General features: G+C 53.3%; 10 protein-coding genes across 10 annotated transcripts; 4 read left to right on the top strand and 6 right to left on the bottom strand.

Moving 5' to 3' along the window:
- Positions 1-246: 246 nt before the first annotated feature.
- Positions 247-4501, bottom strand: BBK36DRAFT_1135547 (cation pump, Ca2+ pump). The gene is made up of 3 exons (XM_024892680.1): positions 3985-4501; positions 861-3904; positions 247-803 (listed from the first exon to the last, which is right to left on the bottom strand). Exons 1-3 carry the CDS (start codon positions 4339-4341, stop codon positions 251-253), a joined length of 3954 nt encoding a protein of 1317 aa, XP_024749028.1. The 5' UTR covers positions 4342-4501; the 3' UTR covers positions 247-250.
- Positions 4502-5012: 511 nt separating this feature from the next.
- On the bottom strand, positions 5013-6843 carry BBK36DRAFT_1169406 (hypothetical protein; the record flags this gene model as incomplete). Its single annotated transcript, XM_024895309.1, has 3 exons — positions 5013-5468; positions 5526-5985; positions 6059-6843. 3 exons carry the CDS (start codon positions 6841-6843, stop codon positions 5013-5015), a joined length of 1701 nt encoding a protein of 566 aa, XP_024749027.1.
- A 1043-nt stretch (positions 6844-7886) lies between these two features.
- BBK36DRAFT_1135546 (alcohol dehydrogenase) lies at positions 7887-9218 on the top strand (the record flags this gene model as incomplete). The annotated part of the gene is made up of 4 exons (XM_024892679.1): positions 7887-8031; positions 8127-8494; positions 8561-8639; positions 8699-9218. The coding sequence occupies 4 exons, from the start codon at positions 7887-7889 to the stop codon at positions 9190-9192; spliced, it is 1086 nt and encodes a 361-aa protein (XP_024749026.1). The 3' UTR covers positions 9193-9218.
- A 601-nt stretch (positions 9219-9819) lies between these two features.
- BBK36DRAFT_1120625 (hypothetical protein) lies at positions 9820-10524 on the top strand (the record flags this gene model as incomplete). The annotated part of the gene is made up of 1 exon (XM_024890722.1): positions 9820-10524. The coding sequence occupies one exon, from the start codon at positions 9820-9822 to the stop codon at positions 10522-10524; it is 705 nt and encodes a 234-aa protein (XP_024749025.1).
- A 230-nt stretch (positions 10525-10754) lies between these two features.
- BBK36DRAFT_1120418 (hypothetical protein) lies at positions 10755-11857 on the bottom strand (the record flags this gene model as incomplete). The annotated part of the gene is made up of 4 exons (XM_024890693.1): positions 10755-11066; positions 11139-11308; positions 11422-11434; positions 11519-11857. 4 exons carry the CDS (start codon positions 11855-11857, stop codon positions 10755-10757), a joined length of 834 nt encoding a protein of 277 aa, XP_024749024.1.
- A 458-nt stretch (positions 11858-12315) lies between these two features.
- BBK36DRAFT_1135545 (glycoside hydrolase family 16 protein) lies at positions 12316-13393 on the bottom strand. The gene is made up of 3 exons (XM_024892678.1): positions 12602-13393; positions 12392-12534; positions 12316-12346 (listed from the first exon to the last, which is right to left on the bottom strand). The coding sequence occupies exons 1-2, from the start codon at positions 13382-13384 to the stop codon at positions 12454-12456; spliced, it is 864 nt and encodes a 287-aa protein (XP_024749023.1). The 5' UTR covers positions 13385-13393; the 3' UTR covers positions 12316-12346; positions 12392-12453.
- A 3542-nt stretch (positions 13394-16935) lies between these two features.
- BBK36DRAFT_1141651 (NAD(P)-binding protein) lies at positions 16936-18006 on the top strand (the record flags this gene model as incomplete). Its single annotated transcript, XM_024893469.1, has 3 exons — positions 16936-17271; positions 17382-17639; positions 17752-18006. The coding sequence occupies 3 exons, from the start codon at positions 16936-16938 to the stop codon at positions 18004-18006; spliced, it is 849 nt and encodes a 282-aa protein (XP_024749022.1).
- Positions 18007-18878: 872 nt separating this feature from the next.
- BBK36DRAFT_1169400 (hypothetical protein) lies at positions 18879-20453 on the bottom strand (the record flags this gene model as incomplete). The annotated part of the gene is made up of 1 exon (XM_024895308.1): positions 18879-20453. One exon carries the CDS (start codon positions 20451-20453, stop codon positions 18879-18881), a length of 1575 nt encoding a protein of 524 aa, XP_024749021.1.
- A 581-nt stretch (positions 20454-21034) lies between these two features.
- On the bottom strand, positions 21035-23437 carry BBK36DRAFT_1120929 (hypothetical protein; the record flags this gene model as incomplete). The annotated part of the gene is made up of 2 exons (XM_024890759.1): positions 21035-22288; positions 22352-23437. The coding sequence occupies 2 exons, from the start codon at positions 23435-23437 to the stop codon at positions 21035-21037; spliced, it is 2340 nt and encodes a 779-aa protein (XP_024749020.1).
- A 1256-nt stretch (positions 23438-24693) lies between these two features.
- BBK36DRAFT_1159835 (phosphatidate cytidylyltransferase) lies at positions 24694-26377 on the top strand (the record flags this gene model as incomplete). The annotated part of the gene is made up of 5 exons (XM_024894235.1): positions 24694-24855; positions 24961-25339; positions 25405-25751; positions 25823-26281; positions 26345-26377. 5 exons carry the CDS (start codon positions 24694-24696, stop codon positions 26375-26377), a joined length of 1380 nt encoding a protein of 459 aa, XP_024749019.1.
- Between the last annotated feature and the right edge of the window lie 426 nt (positions 26378-26803).

Genomic DNA, 26803 nt, shown 5'->3' with positions numbered 1-26803 from the left:
CAAACCACTCTCCTGCCTTAGAATCTACTTGCATGGATGAAAAGACGAGCGAATTGGCCGTGTTGAGGAGAGAAATCTCTATTAAACGTAGGCTTTATATCTACTACACTGCCCAGCCTTTTTTCCCCCCAAAATATCTAAGAGCATAATACAGCCTCCAACTCTATAAGGTAGTAGCTAAATCTCTTTTCTGGTCTTGTCTTCTCACATCTCTCCCTACACGGCACATCACTACTGAAAGAAAGCGTCATCATGAGCCAGAGGCAGCCGGCTCCTGACGGCCCGTGGCCCACGCCTCAATCTTCCTCTTGCGCTCCTCGACTCTTCTCTCAAACTCGGCCACCTTCTCCAATCTCTCCTTTTCTTCCTGCTCAAGCTTCTTCTTCTCAATCTCCTTCTTGCGCTCCATCTCGCGCTTGAGCTGCTCGGGGCGGCGCTCGGCAATGTCGCGCGGGCGGTAGTCGCTGAAGAACCTCTTCAGAACAACCTCGATGACCCAGCAGAGCACGTAGTCGAGGACCATGACGGTGGTCATCTTGGTCTTAAACTCGTCGGTGAAGGGGACAAGCTTCATCTGCTCGTTGATTTCGGGCATGAGCTCGAGAGCGCAGATGAAAGCGAGGCCGGAGACGCCGACGATACCATAGAACATGGCCCGGTTCTCGGTAATGGACTCGCGGAAGGGTCGGCCCTGGTAGTTGATGGCAAATGTGGAGATTTGTTGGATCAGCTGCAGCAGGTAAATGGCCGAGTTGAGCAACGACGGCGAAAACTCAGCCTCCAAATCAATGTCACCGGAGCGGCTATAACAGTGTTAGTAATGGATCCCAGTGGATCAGGGGCATCGGCAGGGCACTTACGGCTCGATTTTGTCGCAAAGACGAGCAATGTAGATGAGGGTGACGATGTGAACGGCAAACTGTCCCAGAATAGATCCGATAATGTACACGTTGAAGATGTTGGGCTGGGGTCGCTCCTTGCTCAGTCCTTCCACGACACGAGCTCGTGAGATGCTCAGGAAACAGACGGACATGAGCATACCGCTAATGGTGTATTGCGTATCGCCAAACTTAATGCCCTCGAGGTACAGAACAGACAAGGAGTAGGCACTGATGAGACAGTTCAAGGCGAGGATCTTGTACATCTGAATGGTAGCGACGAGGGTGCAACGGCCTTGGCGGATAATGTTGGGGATAGCCATAACATCGCGAAGCTTCGAGGTAAAGGGCGCAGCGACGGAAGCGTCTCCCAGCTTCAGAGTCGGGGGCTCGTCATCACCCATGTCAGCCTCCATCATGCTGGTAGCCAGCGTATCAGCCAGACTGGCCGCCTTCTTGTTGACAGCCTGCTGGCGACTGTCCAGGAGGTTCTGAGCACCGGGAGAGGTAATAGTTTCCATGGGGTGGCCATGCTGTTTGATGTATTCCTCAGGCGTAATCTTCTTCCTGGCAGCTTCGCGTTCGACAGCCTTTTGATACTGGGGGTTGCTGGGTCCAGGGGGGTAGAGGTGGGCAATCAGGACGGGAACAGGGGGTGCAGGCTGGTTGAAGCGCTTCATGAGCTCGCATTGCTTCTGGTACATTTCCTTGAGCCTGGTGTTGCGGGCATGTTCAGCGATGCGGGTCAAGTCCTCCTTGGTACCGTTAAGGAGAGCAATACCAATGTGAGCCTGTTTCAGGGCACCGACATCGTTGGTACCGTCACCAGCCATCAGAGTGTAGTAGCCCATGTCCTTGAGGCCCAGGAGAATGTCCTCCTTTTGCTTCGGCGACACGCGAGCGTAGACCCAGGTATGGCGGAGAAGGTCCTTCCATCCAGACTGGTCCTTGAACTTGGCCAGAGCGTATCCAGTCACACAGATATCCTTGTTCTTGAGAATCTCGGCATCGATGGGCTTGGAAGGATCAACATGAATGCTGACTTTGTCGTCTACACTCTTCCAAACCAGGCTCTCGCCACCGGCGTTATCCTCAGGGGCATCCAGAATAAGAACATCGCGATCGACAATTTCGACTTCACGGGCAACGTGGACAGCAGTCAGAGGGTTGTCACCAGTGATCATGACCACACGGTGGCTACTCTCGTTGAGCATCTGGACGGCCTCCTTGGCGTCTTCCTTGAGGGGGCAGTGGAGGACCAAGAAGCCGGCGAATGTGAGATCGGCCTCGACCTTTTCCCGCTTGAGATCGTTGATCTTGCTGGCACCCAATTCAGAATCGACAGTAAGCTGCTTGTATGCCAGAGCCAGGACTCGGGATCCCTTGCGAGTGAAGTACTTGTACGTCTCCTCGTAATCGGCAGGCACCTCGACGAGCATCTTCTGGATGGTCTCGGGAGCGCCTTTGACACCGGCGAATGTACCCCTGATCTTCTGGCCTGTACCGGTGTGGATTCCATTGACGAATGCGACGGAGCTCTGACGCTTGAGGGCCGAGGAGAACTGGAACCGGCGCTTGATATGAACGTTACCCTGAGTAGTGCCGGCCTTGGGAGTGCTTGAGAGAACGTCGTTGCGACCGAGACCCCAGCCGAGGGAGCTGAGGGTAGCCTTCTCCATGGGGTCTCCCACAATGTCGCCCTCATCCAGTCGGACCAAGGCATGAGCGGTGGCGAGGACCAGCTGAGTTTCCAGACTAGCTTCCTTGACTGCAATAATAGTAGAGTGAGCACCATCGCCTTCTCGCCTGTCCTCAACGTCGGAATGGTTCAGGCCCAGTCCAGCAATACCCTCGACGACCAAGTCCTCGCCAGTCAGCGTTCCGGTCTTGTCGAAACACGCGATATCAACGCGTCCGGCAAAGGGAATACGGAACGGCTCCGTGCAAAAGATGGCCAACTTCGAAAGAGCTGCCAAGCTGGTGTTGACGGCGAGACTCAGTTCCATGGGCAGTTCGGGGGGCACGACACTGGTGACGATCAAAACGCAGTCCAGCAGGAGCTTGGAGCGCTTGCGGTCCCTCTTCACACCTTCGTCCCAGACGTACCACGAGGCAGCCACCGCGAAGATGAGGAGGAACAGGATGAACAGAAGGGCCTCAAAGTTGTTTGCAGAGACACGCTCGGTGGAGTAGATCATGGTTCGGACCAGACTACCTTGCGAAGTCTCGAAGCCGGTCTTGATGACAATGGCCAGAGCTCCGTCGTCGGGAGCAGCAGGGACACCCGAGGCCAATTTGGGCCTCTCCTGGTCGGCGTTTCCATGAGTGATTTGCAGGACCTTGGTGCCACCCCACAGGAAGGCGTTCTTGTCAAGACCCTCTGGCTCAAGACGAGCATCGGCCGGGCGCAGCTGGATCGAGTCCTTGAGCAACGGGGTACTTTCGCCGGAAAGCATGGCCTCGTTGACAATGGCAGTGCCTTCAACCAGGAGCATATCACACGCGACACCGCTGTCCTCCTTGGTTCGTCCAACGGACACGAGGTCACCAGGCAGGAGGGCATCGCTCTGGATCTCAGTCCACTTTCCCAGGCGGTAGACCCAGACATCGTAGGGCTTGATGCTCATTCCACGGAACTCGTTGAGGGTACGCTGGCGCTGCCAAACAACGGTGCTCTCAAATGCGACGAGCATGAAAAGCGTGAAGAGCGAATAGTACCAGTATTCATCGAGCATCCACAAGCCAACGCAAAAGATCTGGAAGACGAAGAAGGGCGCAACAGCGTGCTCCTTGAAGAGCTCTGTGAATGTCGGGACGGGGATATCGAAAGTGTTTGTGCCATAGTGCTGCTCGATGCGGGTCAATTCGGATTGCTTGTCAATACCCTTGGCCATCTGGAATTGGCCAATGGTGGGCTTGGGCTCGGCATCGATGGGATACGCGAGGGTGCTGAATGACTTGGTATCGGGGTTGTAGAGGAAGCGGCGTTTCTGGAAGAGGAACGAGATGTTGGTCTTGCCACCAACCTGTCGAGAGGAGGAACTTGCGTTAGTTGAGGTGGCCGTGGATGCTGCATAGAGCAGGATACGCATATAAGAAGTCATACCTTGTCTCTCACCAGCTTGCATATTTCGCCGGAGCCGGCGTTGGCAATGGGTAGAACCTTGATCAGCTCGGCATCCTGGACATCCTTGGCCTTGCTCGCCGTGAATCGCGCATCCAGAGTCACGCTCCAGTGGGTGCTCAGCCAGACGAGGGACTGCAGGGTGATGATGGTTCCGCACCAGACAAACGTCCACTCCGGGGCGCCAATGTGCTTCTCGTACAGGTCCGGAGTCAGGTAGTATCGCAGGAAGATGGGCCAGAGGATGGCGAAGGGCCAGACGTAGGCATGCAAGTAGAACGGCAGCGGACGAAGCAGTTCCGCGTGCTTGATCTGCGGGTTATCCACGAGGGCTGCCATGGCAGGCAGAGGGGAGCTGAGGAAGCCCCAAACGGCAGCAGATGTCTAGAGGCGACGGAGAGTGACGGGTTCTGAAGACACCGCTGGTGCTGACATTGAAGAGAAGCAGAAGCAGAGGCGGTGGACAAACGGAGCCTCGGCTGGCGGAGTTGCTGGAATCCAAGAAGTCGGCCGGTTTGAAAGCCGCGATCTGTACTTTTCGATGCCTGGCTCTAGCGAACATTCTGGTGGCGAGCAGCGGGCTTAGTCAGCTATCGGAGGGGAACGCAATGCCGCCGATAAGGACGGAGAGCCGGACGTCATTACTCCCCACCAGCTTGAATCGAAGGGGGATGTGCACCAGATGTGAATTGATTCATGAAAGTGTGAACATATGATCATGAAGGGGATAGATTGCTGCTGATGTAGAGGAGACATTTATTGAGAAGCTGTGGAGGGGAAAAGAGGTATCATGGGTGTCGATATGTGATTGCTTGGGATGGATTCTGTGTCCCTCCATACATCATCATACGAGTATAAACGCGAAGGAAACAAGAATGGTGTGGCTACCAAGAGAATTTGAACTGAAACCTGCAATCTTTTGCAATGCTATACTTCTTACGTATTATTCCAGTACTTAGCTGAGAACCCTGGCCTGCATTGGGACATTGAGAGCAGGCTGGATAAAGTGCTTACAGGGTATCCGATAACTGCTGAGCAGAGCCAACTTCAGCCACCTCTGCCTCCCCTAAAATGTCCACTCCCAGATCCAACCCGTCCAGGTCAGTATTCCAAGCATCTTGGCAGAGGATTTCATCTATCTCATCCTCTTGTGTCTGTACTGCCACCTTCTCCGATCCTCCATCAACACCCCTTGGAATAATCCTGCTTGGTGAGCGCAGCAGTGCGTCTGCTGCCTTGAGCCGTATCATATCATTCAGTCTTTTGTCGTATGCGAGAAACGGGGAGATTGTTTGATACATTGCGTGTAAGAAATCTGCTGGGCCGCATTCCAAGTATTCTCGTGTGGTAAAATAAGAACTGCGACGAGAGTTGTAGAAATCCTGGATAGGGGGGCTGTTGTAGGCACTCGTGGTGCATAATATGACATCTGCCAGCGTGTTGGTGATTTCAAAGGATTTAATCAGCTGTGCCATGTTAGATCCACTGCCATCCGAATATCGAGTAGATCACTGCGTACATACCTGGTCTCTCCCCAAAGAAACCAAGTGCTCCTTTGAATTAATGGTAATGGAAGCCAGGAAGTCTTGCGCTATCTGAGACGGAAAGAGAAAGGTCATAGAATCGTCGTTCGCACAGGATGAAAGCAAACTTCGAGACATGGCCTGCTGCCATATCAAAATGCGCATCCAGTGCTTGGTAATGTTATAGTCTGCTCTTTGCACGAGATCGCACTCTGAAGCCTTCGGAGCAATTGTCTCTAGGGATCGCTGCACTGCGATGAGGCGCTCTTGTTCCGAGTGGGCTTGATAGGACTCGTACATGTACCGGGCTGTGCGATGGAAGAAGGCATCGAAAGCCGCAAAAAGCGTGGCAAGTTCAATCAGTCCTCTTCCGTACTTGTCAAAATCGTCCAAGTTGGCCGTAGGAATCTGGACTGTGTCGAGTATGGAGATGGGGAGGTCATGCTGAATGGCATATCCTCTTCGTTGTTGAACGACGTTGAACAATGTCAGCTGTTACACTTCCTTGAGAGGACACGTGAGGATGTCGTTACCTTTCGCTAACCCAGAGGAGGATATATACAAGGCGCTTATGAGAAGTGACGGGATCGTGGCCATTAAGCCCATCGTGTGAAAATTGGCAGGTCTCGACTTCTATACGGTCCAGGCGGAGGAGCCGGGCGATGGAGATGCCCTCCTGAAGGTAGACCATAGAAGCGTTCCTGTTGTCGGCCTTGGCGTGGTAGACATGGAGAAAGAAGGATGTGAGAGCCCCTTCGATCGATGGGTGCTCCCTATAGTTTGTCAGGTTGCGGAATCGGTTGCACTCCTTCTCCAGGTATTCGCTGGTGACGTGGGGTTGAGCATCTCCCGCCGCCGTGAGGTTCAACTGGGCCATTGTCGCCGAACAGAGTGCCAATGCCATGGTGTAAGCATCGGAATCTGATGATTCACCGGTTTCCAGCTCTTCAAGCCTTCTTAGGAAATCCTCCACATGAATGACTGGCCAGACGGGATACATCCGAGATCTATAAGCCTCGATGACCGGCCGCAGTGTTGACAACGGCAGCCTTTCCGGCTTGAAACAAACTGAAGCATCATGAGCACCGACACCCGTCAAGTCTGAGTTGGTTTGACCAGAGGCCAGTTTCTGTGCATCGACTCTCCATTTCCAGTTGCATCGTTGGGTAAGCTTCGATGTCTTTGGGCCGCGCTTCAGCACCGGCTTCAAGTAGGTACACTCAAGCGGAGGTTGTGCCTCGAGGCACTTGCGACACGGCCGGCCATTGTCGCACCGGGTCTTGCGTTGAACACAGAAATCGCAGGATCTCTTGGCCATGGACAGTCGATGAGCAAATGGATTGAGAGTTGACTGACTCCGGAGTAATTAAAGGAATTACTGACAAACTAGACGGACAATTGCTGAGTCCTGATGCAAGTCACGGTGGAGAAAGATGAGGGACACATGGTGATAGGATTCAGGCAACTATATCCCCGAGCCTGTCGAATGGGTCACGTACAGTCTCGTGTACCGACTTTATGTATGCGATACAAGTGCAGATGCATGTATTTTGTGTATTTGTCGATTTAACTGCCCCCCACGAGGGGGCGTTTGAGCGGGGGTAGAACACGAAGCTCGATGGTGTAAGTGGGAGACGGCGTTTCCCATCGTCAGCCACAAAGCTCCGACGCCGGTGCGGGTATCGGATGGACTAAATCGTGTATGGAGCGGCGACGTTGGATTTCAGTTTCCAAGGCATCCAAGTGTGACCTTCACGAACACAGCGAGATGAGATTTTAGACTGAGAACTCATGTGAAGGGAAGGAGAGGTTGTGGCAGCCTGGATAGCTCTATAGGAGATGCCATCTCTTTGTTGAAGCTAGACGCATCATCTTGCCGCAGTCTTACAGATTGACCCCATTGCCATGGAACAGCATCACAGCCAAGTTGCCAAGAAACGACTGCCATTGAAACGAAAGAGAACAAATCATGTGCTGTTTAGAAGGCTTTTTGCCCAATGTAACACTATAACTGAACACGATCGACTCTGCCGATCTGGAGCAGAGCAGCCACCCGGACAAATGCTGGAGAATTTACACAGCAAATTCGCGGGGAAAGTTGGAGAAACTGCACCCAGGCTGTAACCCGCGTGATCCATGATCTCATCCGAACGAATCGAAGCATTTGGTGATGCCAATGTATGAGTTGATGCTTTCTAGATATAACTCAGCACTTATATAAACCCATGGGATCAATTGCATCGCAGAGTCATCATTCCGGATAGACGTTTACCAAACCGTCTTCTATCCGCAATCTGTCCGACAGCACTCCGTTATTCCGCTTGCCTCTTCATCTATCCGTAAGGTTTATTCCGTTCAACAATGGTCAATATTCCCCGAACCCAGACGGCTGCGACCGTCCCGAAGCTCGGTGGCGGAGTTGTCTTTGATCACAACTATCCGGTGCCGCAGCCCAAACACAACGAGGTCTTGGCCAAGGTTCTCTATTCCGGCGTCTGTCAGAGCGGTAAGTACAAATTGGGCTTACACCAATTTATAATCTTCGCACCCTAAAAGAGAATAAACATTGAATCACAGTTCTTACTCATGCGTTTCCTGCAGATCTCCACACACAAGCCGGCGTAGCTGCATCAGCCAACGGAACGCCAATCACAAACGTCAAGCTGCCTCATGTGGGAGGCCACGAAGGCATCGGCCGCATCATCGCCCTGGGCCCCGGGGTGGACGAAGACATCAAAGTCGGCACCTACGTCGGTATCAGGTTCGCCAGTCGAATCTGCCGGCGATGCAACTTCTGTCTGGCTGGCAAGGAACAGCATTGCATCAAGAGCACGAACCATCTGCACCATGAAGATGGAAGCTTTCAGGAGTATATTGCCTTGGATGCGGGCTATCTGACTATCCTGCCTGATGATATTGATCCTGTTGTCACCGGACCAGTTCTTTGCGCTGGATTGACGACTTACAAGGTAAGCGGTGGAAGCCTCTCCTGTTTAACCTGTAGGTCACAATGTAGCTGACAAACATATGCTTAGGCTGTCATGAATTGCAACGTCAAAGCAGGAGACTCTGTTGTAGTTGTCGGTGCCGGCGGCGGCTTGGGCCATCTCGCAGGTAAGTCCCCTAGCAAGTCCTCTTCATCTTCCTCCAAGGCACTGACAGCAAACACTTAGTTCAATATGCACAGGCTCAGGGAGCCATTGTCTACGCCGTAGACGGCGGTGCCGAGAAAGGAGAGTTCCTAAAGTCACTGGGAGTGACCGAGTACGTCGACTTCACCACCACCCCCAATCTCATCGAGAAGATTCGGGGCATCACCAACGGCGGAGCGGATGCAGTCATCGTCACAGCGGCGAACGTGAAAGCCTTTTCTCAAGCTGCCGACATGCTCGCCGTTGGCGGAACTCTCAGCTGCGTGGGCATTCCCGCAGAGAGAGGCTACCTCGAGACTCCCATCAGCACCATCGTGATCAAGGGCCTTCACATCACCGGTAACTTGGTGGGATCGCTCAAAGAATGCCTGGAGGCGGTGGACCTTGTGCGGAGGGGCATTGTGAAGCCAAAGGTCACGGTTCGTCCGTTTGAAGACTTGCCCAAGATTTATGAGGAGCTGGAGAGGGGCGATGTTTTGGGCCGGATCGTGCTGAAGATTGCAAAGGACGAGTGAATTTGAACGGTAGCATTGTGGCGCTTCGGATAGAGGGAGTAGCGAGACAAACCATACAATGATGAAGAGTTGCTCGAGACAGAAGGCTTTGAATGTGGCGAAGACTTTGAAAGAGTCAACAAATGCTCCATACTTGATGTAAGAATTGATATTAGTGATGTTTTATATGTAACGATTTGAGCTGAAAGTAGCCTGTTCTTTTACCTAGGCACTGCAATCGTGGCGTCTCTCATCGTAATTAGGACCGACTAACCCCAAGTAAGCCCCCATGATACTAATCAAGTTCCCCAAATCAGAGATTACGGTTGCATACCGGCCGATCGTGGTGGTCGGAAATACGGAGAATATCTCATGCAGTGCCACTGCACATTCTATGGGGCGTAGGGCGCGCCAGTCGAGATGTGGTTCTCATCAGCAACCTCAGCCTGCAATTCCCGTTCGACTCAACAACTCGATGAGTCTAGAATGATGGAGGTGCCGTGACTATTTAAAGCTGCGCTTTACCCTCTCTCCCCAGACTTTCTTCATACACCGTCAGCCATACAGGAATCAAGTCCGAACTCGGTGGTTCCTCATATCTCACTCCAGGGCTGCTTGCTCCCATATACATACACTACAAGCTCAACCATGTGCCAGACAACCGGTAACTCCTCATCCACGGAACGGGCAACTCTAAGTGCTGCCGCCAGAGCCCAGGTGCCAGACCACCCCGCCGCTCAGGAAGCCCTCGAAGTCGCTCTCAACTCCCTCTCGCCATCCCTCTTCAACCACAGCCTCCGTCTGTACATCTACGCTCAAGCATTTCTCAACTCATCATCGGCCGGCCTTCCTGGTTCCCACGAGGCCTTCAATGGAGTTCCGCTCGAGCCCCACGTGCTGTTCGTAGCCTGCATCTACCACGATCTAAGCACCATCGAAAAGTACGACAACAACCCCAAGCGCTTCGAGATTGTCGCCGGCGATGAAGCCGTAGCTCTCCTCCTCCGCCATGGGGAGTCCGAGTCCGTTGCCAGAGAGGCCTGGCTTGCCATGTCTCTGCACACGACCCCCCATATCCCGGAGAACCTCGGAGGAGCCGTGCAAGCTCTCCGGCTGGGCATCCGGACGGAGTTCCGCGGATTCGAGTTGCAAAAGGATAGTCTCTCAGAGGAGCAGTGGAGGGTTGTGAAGGAAGATTTGCCGCGGCTTGAGATAGAAAAGGACTTGTCGGATGCGGTTGTCCGACAGGCGCTTGCTACAGAGGAGAAAGCGCCGCGGATGACTTGGGCGGGAGAGCTGCTGAAGTGGAAGAAGGCGAATCCAGATTACCAGGGCACCAACCAAGCCTTTTAAGCTATTTAAGGCTCGGATGAGCCCGGCAGATACCAGACCGTATAACTCAAGCCAGTCATATATATTGTGCCTCTCGTATGTCTCTGGACATAATGTATCCAATGCAAGTATATCCGATCAAGCAGAGTAATGCGTAACAACCAGAGCATCTAAAACTGTTGGAATTTACTTTGCTTGGCATCGGAATCTAATTCTAGAACATCACCTTAAGAAGCATCTCATATAATCCTTCAGACAGCACCAGCACCGTCCTCCACCTCCTTGACAAACGCATGCAGCTCAGCCACCTTCTTCTCAGCTTCGGGCTTCCTCTGCTCCTGCAGCTCAAACGTATTCCGCATCACATCAACCATAAAAGGCTTCAAGGGCGCCTTCTTGGCAGCCTTGTAGTCATACACCACGATATCCTCAAAGCACTTCGCCGCCACCCGTCTGTGCTGCTCCGAGTACATGACAGCCTCCAGGTAGAACCGGTCAGAGCTGTAGTCCGGCTTCGTGACCAGCTTGTGCAGCACCGTGACGCGGTCTGGGAATGTCATGGGCTTTGTTGTTGGATGTGATCAGCTGTGCATCATCTCGGTCTGAGGGCAATGTGAGTGCCGGGAAGAGCTTACGAATTTGAAGTCGGTTCTGATGCTTGCGAGGATCAGGCCGACGCCTTTGGGGGTCATCAGGTCGTACCATTCCTGCTCGTACTTGGGGTCGGAAAACCGGGAGAGTTTTCTTGTCCAGTTGACGCGACCAGACTCGGCGAATCGGTTATAGATGACGTTGTTTACGTGTCCTTGGTAGAGTTAGCAACTTACACCAAGTCAAGGACGAGTCAGTGTTCTATTACCCTGCGATACACAGATTAGAATTACGCGTTGAAGGGATTGTAGCTCATGTTATGGAGACTCACCATCATGTCCTTCAGTCACCAACAACACGCAAGTCAGTCAACATTGTCCATCTCATCTTTCCATCCCATCCGAATGAACACATGAGATCTCACCATGTCTCCCCATTGCACAGCATGCCGGTCAACCCCCCTCCTCTCCTCGTCAGCCAAGTATCCCTCCCGTCCAGCGGAGAGCTGCAGCCAATTCTCGTCCAGATAGGCCAGTCGTTCCTTCACTTCCTCGGCCTTTGATGGTGCAATCTTGAGCGCCAGAGACTTTTTCAATGTATTCTGCAGGTCGGAGAGCCATCTCGAATTGATCGCTCCATTCTCCGATGCTGGTGGCGGCGTTGATGCGCGTAATCTGGCCGTGGTTGACAGAGGGCGAACTGACGACGGCCGCGTCATATGAGTAGCCACATGGCTGCTGAATCTGGAGGCTGTGATTCTCATCTTTTCCATGTGCATCAATGATCAATATGGCATCTGCAAATCAAGATAATTATAGTCTGGTGACTCTGGTCATGGTATATCGGGGTGAAGGACCACCGGCTTAGTTGGAAGCTGGAATCGGCTATTCTCGGTATCTCGTTCCAATGTTGCCGCAACTCCTCTTATTGTTTTAGCCGTCTTCAGTGGGCCACTCACGGCATATTGAGATCAATAATCAACTGCTCTCTCCATAACACAGCGAGGTGAAATCTCGATTGATACTTTAGATGGAGACAGAATACGTTTGAAAGCAGGAAAATCGACGATAAGATTACAAAGCCGTGTCACTGGTACGTAAGCCGAAACAGTTTACATGAGACCGTGTGAAACATAAGCATCGTCAATTCGTACTTATCCACTCATCTCCAAGCGCAAAGCGCAATATATACATGAAGAAAACAAGGATATATACATCATAAAAGGGCATATATGTGCATAGTGGCGAGCAGGGAGTAGACACCCCTCTAACTCGCCACTGAACCCGAGAGACACTCGGGGCATATGTACTGCGTTGTCCTCGCACATCACCACCGGCTACCTGCCTGATGAGAAGCCTCTTAGGTAGAGTAGTGGGCAACGTAGCCAACCTCCATCATCGCGCCATAGCCATCGAGGGTAGAGGCGTTGGGGTTGCCGGGCTATAACAGGTGTTAGTGTTTCGTAAGTGAAAAAGGACGTAGACTATATGAGAGAGAAAGGACTTACCCAGCTGCCGCCGACAGCAACGTTGAGGATGAAGTACAGGGGGCTGTGGGCAACGTTATTCCAGACATTCTGGTCGCCAATGCGAGAACCAGTGATCTGGAAGAAGTTGGTTCCGTCAAGGGACCAGGTCAGCGTCTCGGCCTGCCAGTTGTTGGACGTGCGGTCAATCTCCACGCGCCAGGTGTGGAAGTCGTTGGGGTTGTTGAAGTTGACGGGGCCGCCGATGCCGTTGCCCTCGTTGCAGATGCCGCCGGGGTAGACGTCGCAGTGGAGGGTACCGTGGCCCGTCGGCTGGCCGTCGACCTGCTCGAGGATGTCGATCTCGCCGCAAGAGGGCCAGCTGCCGCCGTGGCGCAGCACGTCACCCAGCATCCAAAAGGCCGGCCAGATGCCCTGCTTGTTGGCCTGGGCGTTGCTGCCCATGCGGATCGCGGCCTCGAGGCGGGTAATCTTGCCGGGCTGGGGCGTGAAGGTGTAGGTAGACTCGATACGGCCAGAGGTCCAGCCGCCAAAGGTGCTGCTGTCCTTCCAGGGGACCAGCTGCAGGGTGTTGCCGCCGCTCAGCTGGACGTTCTGGGTGCTGGACGAGTACGTCTCGAGCTCGTTGTTGACGTTCAGGTTGCCGACGATGATGTTCCAGTTGCCCGTGTTGGGAGAGGTGCCGCCGTTGCCGCTGAAGGCATCGTTCCAGACCAGGTTGTAGCCGCCGTAGGCGGGAGGCGCCCAGGCGTTGGAAAGGCCAACAAAGGCGAGGATAGCGGCGGCGACCTTGGGAGACCACATATTGGATATAATGTTTTGAAAAGGGGGGAAGGTTAAAGGAGGGTATAGGTTGTTGTGTATATATACAACTTGCGGTTGGGGATATGTACAAAGACTTGAGAAAGGAGAGACTGCAAGGCTCCTGAGCCAAATGAAGTTGCTAGTATATCGTCAAGATATTCTTGGTGATACAAGAGGGAGATGGGATCGACGAGAAGAGACCTGCTCCTTTATGTACGACGGCTTCAACCTCGAGGCCGAGCAACAGTGCTGGTTCTGGTCCGGAGACTATGCCCAGTGACCCCAGGTCATTCCAATGCCGTTTCGGAAGGTGAAAACTCTCAAGGAGACTTGATGCAAAGCTTTCACCAATGAGAGTAAACGCAAGCCATCGGCAACCGTGATGAACCCAAGCCGGACCGATGATTGGATCCGAGCCAGGGGTGTGCCGAATAGTCAAGATTGCCCTCGAGCCAGGGCCGTATGAGCTCCTACCAGTGAGCGTGTGCCTGCACCATCTCTGGGCTCCGAAAAGAAGGAGTCGAGAGAAAACAAGCTTCCCCAATGACCTTGGCCCGCCAGTCCAGAAGGGGGAACCATGAGCCGGGAGAAGGACTATAATCGGTGGGGAACAGGGCGAGGTTCATCCAGTTCGATTGGGGAGCGATATTGGATCAAGGGTTGACGAGGAGAAAATGCTACCTCGAACAGGAATCTGAGCGCGTCTTCTGACGGACGGGCCGATAGGCTGGATGGTACACGTGGGATGGACCAAGAGACTCGTCAATAAGGTCGCTGGATCTTCCTCATGCGGCCAGGATAGAGGCATGACTGGGGGGGTTTGGGGTTTGCGGGTTCGATGAAGAGAGCATGATCGGGTCAATCTGCCGCTCGGCATCGAAGATGCAAAAGAGACTATCGACCATCTCAAAGTCTGCGATACGAGCACACATCGTAGTCATACGGGGAATAACCTCAGCCCAAGGAGAAATACAGGAGATTTTCTGCCCATCATCCTTCTTTCGGCCCCTGCCACCCCCTCGGTGTCAAAGAGCCGCAGGTCCGTCCTATTAAGGAGACGCGGGACCGAAAGAAGATAGACGAATACTAGGCATAAAGATCCACGGCCGCCAAGAGAAGCTTGGCCCGGGTGGCTTCCGTCCTTCACAGACCGTTCTAGCATCGGAGACGGCATGGAGCGTGCCTGAACGGACTGACTGGCGGTCATGGTCCCCCCCTGTTCAACCAGGAAGCTTGAACTTGCATGGGGTCGTCTGGGGTACAGAAAGCCACCATGCAGCAGAACAAGTTGAACAGGGGGGGGTTGGAAGAGAGCCAAGACCGTCGTTTGAGGCGGCATTAACATGATTCGACGGTGCATTGAGCCTTGTGATGAAAGGACTATTCATCACATTACATCCAAGTGCCGCAAATGCCAGCGCCAGATGATGGCCGATCGTGGCAGTCACCAACTTTCATCGCTCTCTCGTGAGCTCTTGGTAAGGCAGCGTGGGAGCGTCACGGGCCACCCTTCTGGACGGACCCCAAAAAGTAAATCCTGGGGTTCCTCAAGAACGTGACAGTGGGATGGGAAATAGGGCCGCTCGCCTCCACACCATCTCCTATCAATATTGCCCTGCGAATTGCCGCCGGGGCCACGGCTTGGGCGCCTCCCGCATTGAGATTAGCGGAGGAGCGTCAAACAAACATGTTCGAGCAATCAAAGGAAGAATAGAATCGGGATAGGTAGTCGTGATAGGCGGTATACCTAGCAATAGGATTCGATGCGACGGAGATTGGGAGATAGGATCCAGGACTCTGTTGACGCGAGTCATTCTGTGCCGAGTGAAACCTCAAGGCCTGCGGAACCTATATGGACGCGTACGATAGTATTCACAGGCGAGCCCGCTATGCGTTAGCAGTTCCTGCTAGGAATATTGGCATTGCACGCAACTTCCGTGAGCGGAAACGGGCCTCTCATAGCCGCAGATGATATGGGGCGCCCATAGCCGGCAGATTGGCCGTGCGTCCGACATATGGCCGTCAGGGCTAGGCAGGATTTCGACAAGTTGGTGTTTCTGGGCCTTGCAGAAGGATTGCGATGCTGGGATCGATGCTACTCGAGGAGGGAGACGTAGTAGATGCGGACGGGGACCTCCGAAGGAAAACCTACGTGGGTGGCTGGGCATATTCGTCGGAGAGATTTCTTGTGAGGATGTACATATGCCACATGATAGGTAACATGGCAAGAATCATGTTGTCTTCTTCTCCAGGTCCCTCGGTACTTGAAGCCTGAGTTGTCGGCTAAAATACCGACTATAAGCGCCCTTGTAACCACAGAAACCCTCCCGTCCAGGCATCCTAGACGGAGAACCATCAGCCACTCACCAGCCTCTCAACAGCTGCATCTAAGAGTTCAAGCATAATCCTACATGCCTGTACGCGTTTTCACGTCATCTAAGCTGTCAGGGACACTGCAGCTTATCAGTATTCTCTGCGCACCACAACTCAAACAAGAATCTCGATAGCCAGCGTCCCATCGAAGAAGCTTTTCAGAATAAGCCTCACCCGCGTGGCGAACGCACTTCAGCCGGAATGCATACATGGATATGCTGTGCGACGCTGTGGCTTGCAGAGATCCTGTCATCGTGCTGCCTCATTGGGGGCCCTTGTACACGCCATGTGCCCCCCAAGATCCCGAGGGCTGGTGCTTACCTACGCTCTTCCATGCAGGGCAGCTCTGAGAGCGTGGAGGTTCCAGCTCGTGGCTGACAGAAACGTGATGTCTCTTCGAGATGCCTTTTCGGGACGGAGTTTGGCAGGCATGGCTTCAGCTTTGGGAGAGATTCGCTCACAGAAGAGGGACCCGGCTTACGCCTGTTTATATCTTATTTTGTAGACCTGTCCAACAAACCTGGCAACTGCTTTTTTAAGACAATTCTTCGCATATGAAGGATCTGAGTTCCTGATCCTGGTTCCATGAGCAGCGTAGCCCGTTCGCCCCATGATGATCCGGGTCAAAGCTCCAGACTACTGTCATTCACTGGACATGGAGCGCACAACCTCCGCCTGCGCCCTCGACCTTGATTTTGGTCAGGTCTGAATAGCTTCAATGGCCAAGTTTGTTTCTACGCCAAATCTTGTCTTTCTTCGTATCATAGTCTCGATATACGACTGTTGTAGTATTTGTTGTTGTTGACACGTTTACGGTTTTAAAAGACGCCTTATCGCCGAAAATCATCTCCGAGTTTTGCTCACACCAGCAGTCATCTCACGAACCCCGCGTTTCTATTTGGCTCGACGTCTCCATTGTTACGCGGGATGAAATCATACCGTAAGATGTAGGCGATGCTTTGAGTACTATTCGACACTGGCTGTCGGGATAGAATCCTGAAGAACAGAGTTCCTCTGTATTCAACCCCGCTACGATTTCTCCCTCGAACTGATACAAATATTGAGAGGCTTCACTGTTGTGACATCAAAACTATTCTCTCACATTTTGCCCATTAATGATCCCAGCTCTCTAGGTTAACCTTCAGGTACTCATATCATTCCATCCGTCATCCGCCGAAATGTCGTCCGCAGCCGCCGTCTTCGCCCCGGGAGCAACCGCCCTCATCACCGGCGGCGCTTCCGGAATCGGCCTCGCCATAGCGAAGCTCTGCCACAGCAAGGGCATGAAGCTGCTGCTCGTGGATCGAAACGCCGAGACCCTGGAAAAGGCCAAGGCTGAAGTCGACTCATCGTCGTCAGACGTGGCCACTTCGGTCCTCGATGTCAGCAAGTCTGACGGCTGGGCCTCGCTCAAGGACCAGGCCGCCAAGACGTTTGGCTCGATTGAGCTGCTCGTTTTGAATGCCGCTGTGGGTGGGAAGGGAACTTGGGGGGATGGTGACTACTTTAGAGATGTATGTGCCCAAGGCATCATCACATCACAGCCTATGAAGAGGAATGTGATGAAAGCATGTGGATGGCGTTTTTTGACGACTGACTGTATGATGTTGTTGCTACTGCATAGGTCCTCGAGACGAACCTTTTTGGAGTCATCAATGGCATCAACACTTTTCTGCCGGTAGTCCAAGAGGCCGCGAAGAGCCGGCCCACGTCGATTGTCATCACAGGCAGCAAGCAGGGTATCACGAACCCCCCAGGGAACCCGGCCTACAACGCCTCTAAAGCTGCCGTCAAGACGCTCGCTGAGCATCTCAGCTGGGACCTTCGAGACACCAAGACCAGCGTTCACCTTCTCGTCCCGGGCTGGACATTTACAGGCCTGGTGAGTTATTGGCATATCCTTGCTTCCCTTTGTTTTTTGTCTTTCTTTATGAACTCACATAAGCGGAAACACCCTTGATGTTCTATATCTGACATGTCACAACCTGCTGTAGACTATGGCGCACGGCGTCAAGGAGAAGCCGGCGGGTGCATGGGCGCCCGAACAGGTAGCCGACTACTTATACAAGAAGATGGAGCAGGACAAGTTCTATGTCATCTGCCCCGACAACGAGACCACCGAGGAGACGGACAAGAAGAGGATGCTGTGGACCGTGGGCGACATCATCAAGGAACGCCCGCCGCTTACGCGCTGGCGACCAGAGTGGAAGGAGGAAGCGGCAGAGACCATTGCAAAGACTCAGGTCTGAGTTATTTTGTCCGCTCTGGGTTTTGGAAATAATGCTTCAATTCGAAGACAGGATGGGGTGATGACTCCAACGCCTTCTTCTTTTGGATGTCGGGATGTCATACTCTTGGTGCCATCTACGTGAAGCTGGTGGGATGTTGAGGCACTTCGAGTGTCTTGACGTCGAGATGCTCTGTATAAAGACGCTCTAAAACTCGGACAAAAACGGCCAACTGTATGAAGTAGTATATCAACACCATTCCAGTGTAACGTATTATTACCAAGACTGCTACCGATCAATCTACAATGTCGTCTCCAGTTGCTATAGCCTTTCAGTTCCGGCGTCAACTCGGCGAAAGTGCAGCTTCCCACAGATAAGCTAACCCCAGTCAGTCAACTCGAGAACGGAAGTTATGGTGTGGTAGTACTTTAATTTAATCAAGAGATGGGACTCACATCATCTGTCAGATTTGAGTGCTTAATTACCGCCCTGCATGCCCATATGCGCCTTATTTCCCTCCTTAGTGACAGACGAATGGGGAGTTTAGCAAGGCACGAGACCCAGTTCTCACGTTGGCTGCAACGTTAAGCCATGCAGGAGGGCAAAGTTCTGGGTATAAAGGAATGAATCGGATATTTGTCCGATGCTCATGCCAGCTACTCGAAATCGCCTGAAACCTCCGGCTTCACGTGGAGGCAGAAGAAGGAGAAACTGTCATCGGTGTTGGCTTAGTTTTGAAAAACACTTGGGCAACACAACACCTTATTCCCAATTGTGTGACCAAAGCACGCGCCGAGGATGTTCTTGACAATCTGACGCCTCTCATATGAGATTCACATGCCAACACAGAGCCCAACTTACATGTTACAGAGCGCCAATGACAAAAACAGAAACTACTCATCCCTCGATCCGATAAGGCAAAAGGACGGACCGATGTTAGACGCCCGAGATGCCCGCGTCCCCATTCTCTCAATCTCCGCATCAAGGTGTTCAAGATTAGTCTCCACGTGCCTCTGCTGCTCTCTCGTTGCCAGATCAAGCTGATTGAACGCATCTGCAGTACCCGTTTGTGAAGGTTCCCCAGCACTGCTCATCTGCGAGCTGGTTTCGCTCTTTTCTCGCTGCGCAAGTATCTGCTGCTCTCGCTCAAGCTTGCGCACCGCCTCCACGCGCATCCGCATTGCCTCCTTCGTCGTCTCTTCCAATACGACCGCGTAATGACACCGTTTGTACACGCCTATGCCCGTCAAGATGAGCCCAAGCACCTCGTAGGCGAACAATACTGGCAGCGCATAGGACAAGTGTGGGTTACAGCCGTTTGACCAGTTGTCCGTAAGCAGCTCATACGCTGCATGCGCCGGCAAGGCGTATCCCCAGCGATAGAAGGGAGATACCACGCTGAACGGGAGTATGATGGAACTGACGTTGATCACGACCCAAGTGACAAGAGCCATTGAGACATACTGCGGTGGCAACCAGATGGTGAAGAGATCAAAGGCGAGAAAGTTGGTATGGGCAAACAGCCATAGGATGAGCCAGGTGATGGCATATTGGCCGGCAGAAACGTGCCAGTTTGCTTTGAACGCCCAGATGGCAGCCGAGTTCAGCAGCGAGCCCAGCATGGTGAAGCTGATGGAGATGGCGTCGCGCACAAGGATGATGCGCGTGGGTGATATCCGCGTGTAGACCTTGAACGAGGCGTAGAGTCCGTTGATGACTGCGAGGTAGAAGAAGTCTTCAATCAGGGCCAACACAATGGTAATCGTGTTGTAGACTGTCCGCGTGCCCTGCGTTGTAGGCTTGATGTTGATGGACGTCAGCGTCCAGGGATGAGTGAAGGCAGAGATGGCCGCGGCATTGTTGGTGGGCGGAATCGTGGAGAAGGCAGAAGTGCCGTTGAGGGCGATGTAAGACGCCTGAGCTGTGTCGGATAGTGTGTGGAGGTTGTTGGAGACGAGACTGTCCATGATGGCGGAGTATTTGGCTTCGTTCCAGATGAAGGAGAGAACATCCGATCCATTGTACTGCGTTGTATTGAGTCCGGCGACGGCGAGGCCCAACCTGGCAGAGGCTCCCGGAGACGTAAACAAGGCCGCCCAGTAGTGAGAATGGCAGACAGTTTCTCTGAGGTCCGCCTGCGTTGGAAACTGAGACACCGGACGCTCAATCAACCCCGGAAACGTGTGCCCCTGCAGCGAACTGTACGCATTTCGCACAGCATCTCCAACGATGCCGCCATCGTAGTCCACAAACAAGATGTGAAGATTATGCGTGCGAGGGCCTTGCTGGAAGAGAGAGCCGTACAGGTAGCAGAAGAGGCAGAAGAACAGCAGGACGTATAAGCACAAGTTCAGCAGCGTCGCTTTAAAGAACTTGGGCCTGATTGCTTTGAGTTCCGGGTGGTCAATGGGGAGTCTCCCCTCGTGCGCGCGAGGATAAAATCTCCTGATCCAGGACGACGCTGACATTGTGAATGGCTCTCTCAGCTTGGAACGGAATGTGGAGGAGGGTGACGCTGATCCGCAAAGTGCACAACCCGTTCGATCGGCCGCGAAAGATCTTGTATGCGAGATGCCGGAAGCTCCGGCTTGGCCACCGGCGTCTCTCGGTGCTGGTCTATAGTGCTCTACGTATATCATGGTGAGGAATCAGTTAGTTTACTTAGTTGGGCTGATTGACACGATTCTGACGTTGATGGCACTTTGGAGACGGTTAAAGCAAGCGCTTGAGACAGATAGTTGAGGAATCTAATTGGATAGAGTATAAGTCAACCACACCGTCTCTACAGTATGTGCTCCCTCTAGGTTAGATAACAATGGCAATGGCAAATCTATAGAAGCCGCCCTTTAAGCTTATAGCTCATAGCAGGAAACCAACGCCAATGGTATATTCAGAGTGTTGTTATGCAACATTGTTGGTCCAACTATTCCAATAAGATGTTTCTTCTATCGTAAATTTGACAATCATGCCTGCCTTCAGATGCATGTTCTCATAGCCCAAGTCTCAATGCCGTTCAGCTCGTTTCCAGATCAGGGCCGCCGTACAGTATTTACGCACCAAAAGCTTCACTGACAATCTCTCCCTCGTCTGGCGTCACAGCCATTTCCAAAAGCTCGTGCGCTGCTTCAACAACTTCACCCTCAATCCCCGCCTCCATGACAAGGTCTTCCTCGGCAAAGGTCAACCGTCCAAGTGCAATGAGGTAGCGCTGACTTCCTCCATGTGAAAGGGATAGTTTTCGAGTAATGTCGGCCAAGTTGGCCGTAGACGGATCCGTGGCCAGTGTATGGATGAGGGTCACGCATTGGGAGATGATGCGGTATAGCTCTGCAGATGTCGTAGACTCGACAAACTTGAGCGATGACGATGCCATGACATCCGGAAGAGGAGGAAGAATGCTGGGAGGGATTGGTTGGTCATACAGCTCGTCGATGGATGTACTCAAACAGGCTACCAGGCGTGGGATGGCGTTATCGTGGGATGCCAGCTGCTTGGCGCCAAACTCATGTCTCGCAAAAGTCACCAGCGTTCGAAGAGCAGCAAGTCGTACGCTTCGTTTCTGTGCGGGCGTAGTTGTGGCACGAGGATGCTCCGTGAGCTTGGCAGATACCCGCTCAATGACGGCCCTTGCTACCGACTCCGCGTCTTTCTCATCAGAGATTGGGCCAATAGAATCAGGCAGCGATGATGTCGCCAGCAGATCGAGCATTCCAATAATATCGGCAATCTTCTGCTTCGGCATCAAAAGAAGCAGAGTGAAGTCAAGAGAGATGAGTTTCCAAAATGCAGGAGAAGTGTATCTAGCGCCATCTTCCACCTCGGTGGGTACCGTTGCGCAGGCCAAAGACGCAGTATGGAGTAAAGAGAGCATATGAGTCGTGTCGATGTGCTGTTCTAGGAGGGCCTGGTCGTCGTTGTTGGTCGCCGTCGCATCAGAGATCCGCGAGAGGCCTTCCGCAACGGTGAATATTGTTGTTTGTGCGACGGGCACAAGCCGGGGGATGATGAGGGGGGCAACAGACGAGGTGTTTAGCTGAAAGGTGAAGGAGATGAGCGCCACGAGGTATTTGATAGGTTCCCAGAACCGCTCTTCAAAGCATCGGGTCCAGAGTATGATGATTTGCTCTGCAAAATCAACGAGAAGCTGCATTGGCTGGTAGGGGTTGCCCATTAGGGGTAGTCTCTCGAAAATGAGGGTGGAAAAGGAGACTGCCGGGTCGGAGGGAAAGGAGATGCGTGAGAGGATGTCAAAGGTCGGAGGTTGTCCCTGGGCGAAGCCGTGGTCGAGGACTAGTTGCAGAAACTACAAAACCCACCAGTCAGTTGTCCTGAGCAGAAGTAAACAACATTGTAAGGTTATAATTACATCAAAGGGCGCGATGGGAGCGGCTACTATGACGGGTTGCTGCAACACCGGCTGAGAGATGGGCTTTGTGTCCAACATTTCGACATCGCCCGTGTGTATATCAAGAGCCTTCATGGGCGACTCGGACACGGGGCGCTTTCGCTTCCCCTTGCTCGGGGTCCTCTCTCCGATATTGGCAGCCACAGAGCCGGCAGACTTGTTTCTGCCCTGGCCCTTGCTTGGGCTTGCAGCGATATCCATGTCGTCGAAGCCATCGGCAAAGCCAAACGTTTTGGAGGCCTTCTTTGGCGTTGCTAGGCCAGCGGCGGCGCCGTCTTTTTTACGAGCTCGGTCATTAGCCTCCCTCATATCACGCTGCAGGAACTGAAGCTCAACATTGGCGTTCCTCTCAGCCGCCAGAGCCGCTTCCATGGCCCGTTCCTGTTTCTGCAGTTGCTCGGCATTCAGCTTCCGGAGGCGCGCGATCTGTTCGTCGTAGCTTTGTTGCGCCTTTGTCGAATTGGAGCGCAGGATGGAGGCTTCGCCGCGAGCAGCATTGAGCTCCGCCTCCAGTGCTCGGATTCTCTTCTGCAGTGCCGTCATCATGGCTCCGGATTGCCCTTGAGAAGGCAACGGTAAAGCAGCATGCTGTGCTGTCTGAGGTCGGGCAACGCTCTGCGAAGAATCCGGAAACCGCTGTGAGCTCATAAATGGCTGGTTCAACGGCCGGGCGTTGGCCATGTGAGGACGCTCCGCAATGGAGGCAGCATCAATGGCGGGGTTCCATCGCGGGTTTGGCACTGGAGGCATGGGAGGACGCCCTCGCTGCGGCTGTTTCTGCTGCTGCTGCTGCTGTTGATGATGGTGCTGCTGCTGTCGCAATGTCTTGTCGACAATCGGCCGCCCAACCGCGACTCCGCCATCGTTGATGACCTCGGTCGTGTCCAGGTCGTCGTCCTCCTGCTCCCAGGCATAGTCGAACTGCTGCGTCACGGCATGCCGGGCAGGCTGAGCCTGGGTGGACTGCAGCGCCCTGTTCTCGAGCTCCTGCAGCACATTGTCGGTTAGATCGTCGAAGCCGTCGTCGGAGAATTCGTCGAGATCCATCGCTCATGGATCGTATAAGAAGCGCCTCATGGCTCCCGGCGGCTGAGGGCGGCGTTCTGGTGCTGGCAGGGCTATCGCTTGCTGACAAGGATGCACTTCATGGCGGGACAAACAGTGGAGGAGTTCGTGGTTCGCGCTCAGAACTGCCAGATTGAGTTGCTGGCGGAGAAGAAACGCGACGCGCGATCACGTGCTGGAATCTATGTGTGGCTGGGCTATAGTCGATGTGGCTGTCCTTAGTCATCAGACAACTTCGAGATCGCAGATGAAGAGATAGAACTTGAGAGCAGCAGAGTCATGAGATACTACGTCATAGATATTGAAGAGAATGGCCAATTGCAGGCAAATGCGCATAACGTGGCTTGCCATTGGCAGGTCCAAGGCAAGCAAGGCTCAGCAGAGACGGCAGAAGAGGCGGTGCAAATCCTCAGCCCTGGTTCTGCGCATCATGTCGCATGACGTCGTTGGCCAGCTTCATCCAAGCACGGTTCAACAGCTTCTTTTTTGTTGGGCCATGGGTGACTGAGGTCCATTATAGGAGATGCGGCAACGAGATAGAATTATACCGGTACTTAGGAGCTGCCATAGAAAAGAAAAGAAACAACAAGCTTTTCCTCCAAGTAAACAGACACTTAATAAACCCTCGATCTTTGCTAATTCCGTCGCCTCGCCGATTATGTAAAGCAACATGCAAGCAAAACCTCGTCACATGCTACGGAACTGCATGCTGGCGATAATTGCGGGGAGGCCACCAGGAAGGAGCCCCAAGCGAATGCGGACTATCGCAGGACCCCGAACTGTTGAACAGCCAGCAAATTACAGCTGGCCAGCGCTAAACCCCGGGCATCAAACAGGCGCTCGTCTAGCCCCCGGAGCCTCTGTAATTGAAGTGCCTCCAGTGCTCCTGGTCCCTCGGCCCAGCGCAGGGAATAACGGGGCATTTCCACTGCATCCAATCTGGCCCAAAACTTCCTCAGCTCCACGTAGCATTTGATGCTAGCTTTGATCTCCCACATCACCGTCCGTCTGGTTGCTTCGATCTGATACATCGCCCGCGTCTGGAGGCCGAGCAGTTGAACGGTCAGTCTCACTCCCCAGAAGCTAACCCATCATTCAGCTCTGCGCTGGACTTGGACAAACCACAGCTGACACTGCCATCGTAGCCTCGCCGTCGAAATTCCCTACCGTCGACAAGCATTGCTCCGAGCACTCCGTCGAATCGCAACTCCTCCTCAGACTCAGACTCAGACACCACCATGGCCCGACCAAAGCGAGGGGGCAAGTCCCCGAACAAGAACGCAAACGGGCAGTTCAGCGGCTCTGAAGGCCGGCGGTCAAGCTTCAGCGATAAGAGCGAGGACGGATCCCCGACAAGAACGAGGCCGCAGGCTCAGGCCAAGCTGGCGTCCGTAGAAGAGGTGAGCGGCCCTCTTCGGTCCCATATCTCGACACAACCAAGAGAATGGATTGGCAACGATATCCCGAGTTCGGACGGTTGGGAAACTGACGCTTCGCGACCGCAGAAACCCGCGACAGCCGCCGAGAAGCAGGCCGAGTACGAGAAGAAAAAGGCAAACTTCTGGACACGCACCTTTTGGACGCTCGTCATGATCTCCGGCTTCTTCGGCGCGTTATTCATGGGCCACATCTACATAATCGCCATCGTCACCGCTGTCCAAATCATCTCTTTCAAGGAGGTCATCGCCATCGCCAACGTCCCCAGCCGTGCCCGATCGCTGCGTTCCACCAAAAGCTTGAACTGGTACTTCCTGGCCAGCACCATGTACTTCCTCTATGGCGAGAGCGTCATCTACTACTTCAAGCACATTGTCCTCGTCGACAAGGTGCTTCTCCCGCTCGCCACCCACCACCGCTTTATCAGCTTTGTGCTCTACGTCTTTGGTACGATGCCCCCCTCTTTCGGCTCCAACATCTCGTGTGACTGGACCATCTAACGTCGATTATAGGATTCGTCTACTTTGTCGCTTCCCTCCAGGCTGGGCACTACAAGTTTCAGTTCACCAACTTTGCCTGGACTCACATGGCCTTGTACCTCATCGTCGTCCAGGCGCACTTTGTCATGAACAACATCTTTGAGGGCATGATCTGGTTCTTCTTGCCTGCGGCGCTGGTCATCACCAACGACATCTTTGCTTACATCTGCGGCATTGCCTTTGGTCGCACGCAGCTCATCAAGATTTCGCCAAAGAAGACGGTCGAGGGATTCGTCGGCGCATGGATCATGACTGTGCTCTTCTCCATCCTGCTCGTCAACATCATGACGCGCTCCAAGTACTTCATCTGCCCGGTCAACGTTCGTCTACCAGCACCCCTATTTCTTTCTTTTGCCTGTATGTCCCTTACTGACACGACTTCAACTTGTAGGACCTCGGCGCCAACGTCTTTACCGGGCTCAAGTGCGACGTGAACCCCGTCTTCCTCCCGCGCACCTACAAGCTCCCCCAGTTCTTCTTCCTGCCGCCAAACTTCAACTTCTCCGTCACCTTTGCGCCGATGCAGCTGCACGCCTTGGTGCTCGCCACTTTTGCCTCGCTCATCGCTCCCTTCGGCGGCTTCTTCGCCTCTGGCCTCAAGCGCACCTTCAAGATCAAGGACTTTGGCGACTCCATCCCGGGCCACGGCGGCATGACGGACCGCATGGACTGCCAGTTCATCATGGGCTTCTTTGCGTACATGTACTTCCACACATTTATCGAGGTGCACAAGGTCACGCTGGGCAGCGTCCTGGAGACGGCCATCACCAGCCTGAACCCCGAGGAACAGGTTGAGTTGGTCAAGAGCATGTGCCGGTATTTGAGCAACCAGGGCATCATGCCCGAAGAGGTACGTGATCAGCGCAGAATATCTTTGTTGACTCATATCAGCTAACCAGGCTTCTGCACACAGCTTCAAGCTTGTATCGAGAAAGCCACGCTATAAACGGCTGGCATTTACGCCTGGGAATTGAATCGGCCAGCTTTCTACTCCCCTCATATACCCCTTCACCTCTCCAGCTCCGCCTTCTCGCATAATGAAGGACGGAGTTGTGAATTTCCATCTTTACATCTTTTCTTAAAAGCATTTCACGTGTGAGCCCATGAGAAGACGGGAAGAAGTACTGTGTGTGAATCGATCGATGGGGGCAGGGACACGAAGGAGGGTGGCGGACATGCAGGCGTTGAATAAAAGGAGGAAACGAATAATGGATGCGGGTCTGCAAAAAAAGCATGCTAATGTCGCGTGCTTCTTCTCATTTATTAACCACTTTGTGCGGTAAGGGATCGTTGATATAAAGGATCTTTTGCTCTTCTTTACTACTTACTTCTTCTGTCTTCTTTGACCAGTTTGTATGTATTTTGTCGTCAA

Source organism: Trichoderma citrinoviride (assembly GCF_003025115.1).
Source record: "Trichoderma citrinoviride strain TUCIM 6016 unplaced genomic scaffold BBK36scaffold_8, whole genome shotgun sequence".
Lineage (NCBI taxonomy): Eukaryota > Fungi > Ascomycota > Sordariomycetes > Hypocreales > Hypocreaceae > Trichoderma > Trichoderma citrinoviride.
This window is presented reverse-complemented; position numbering and strand designations above follow the sequence as displayed.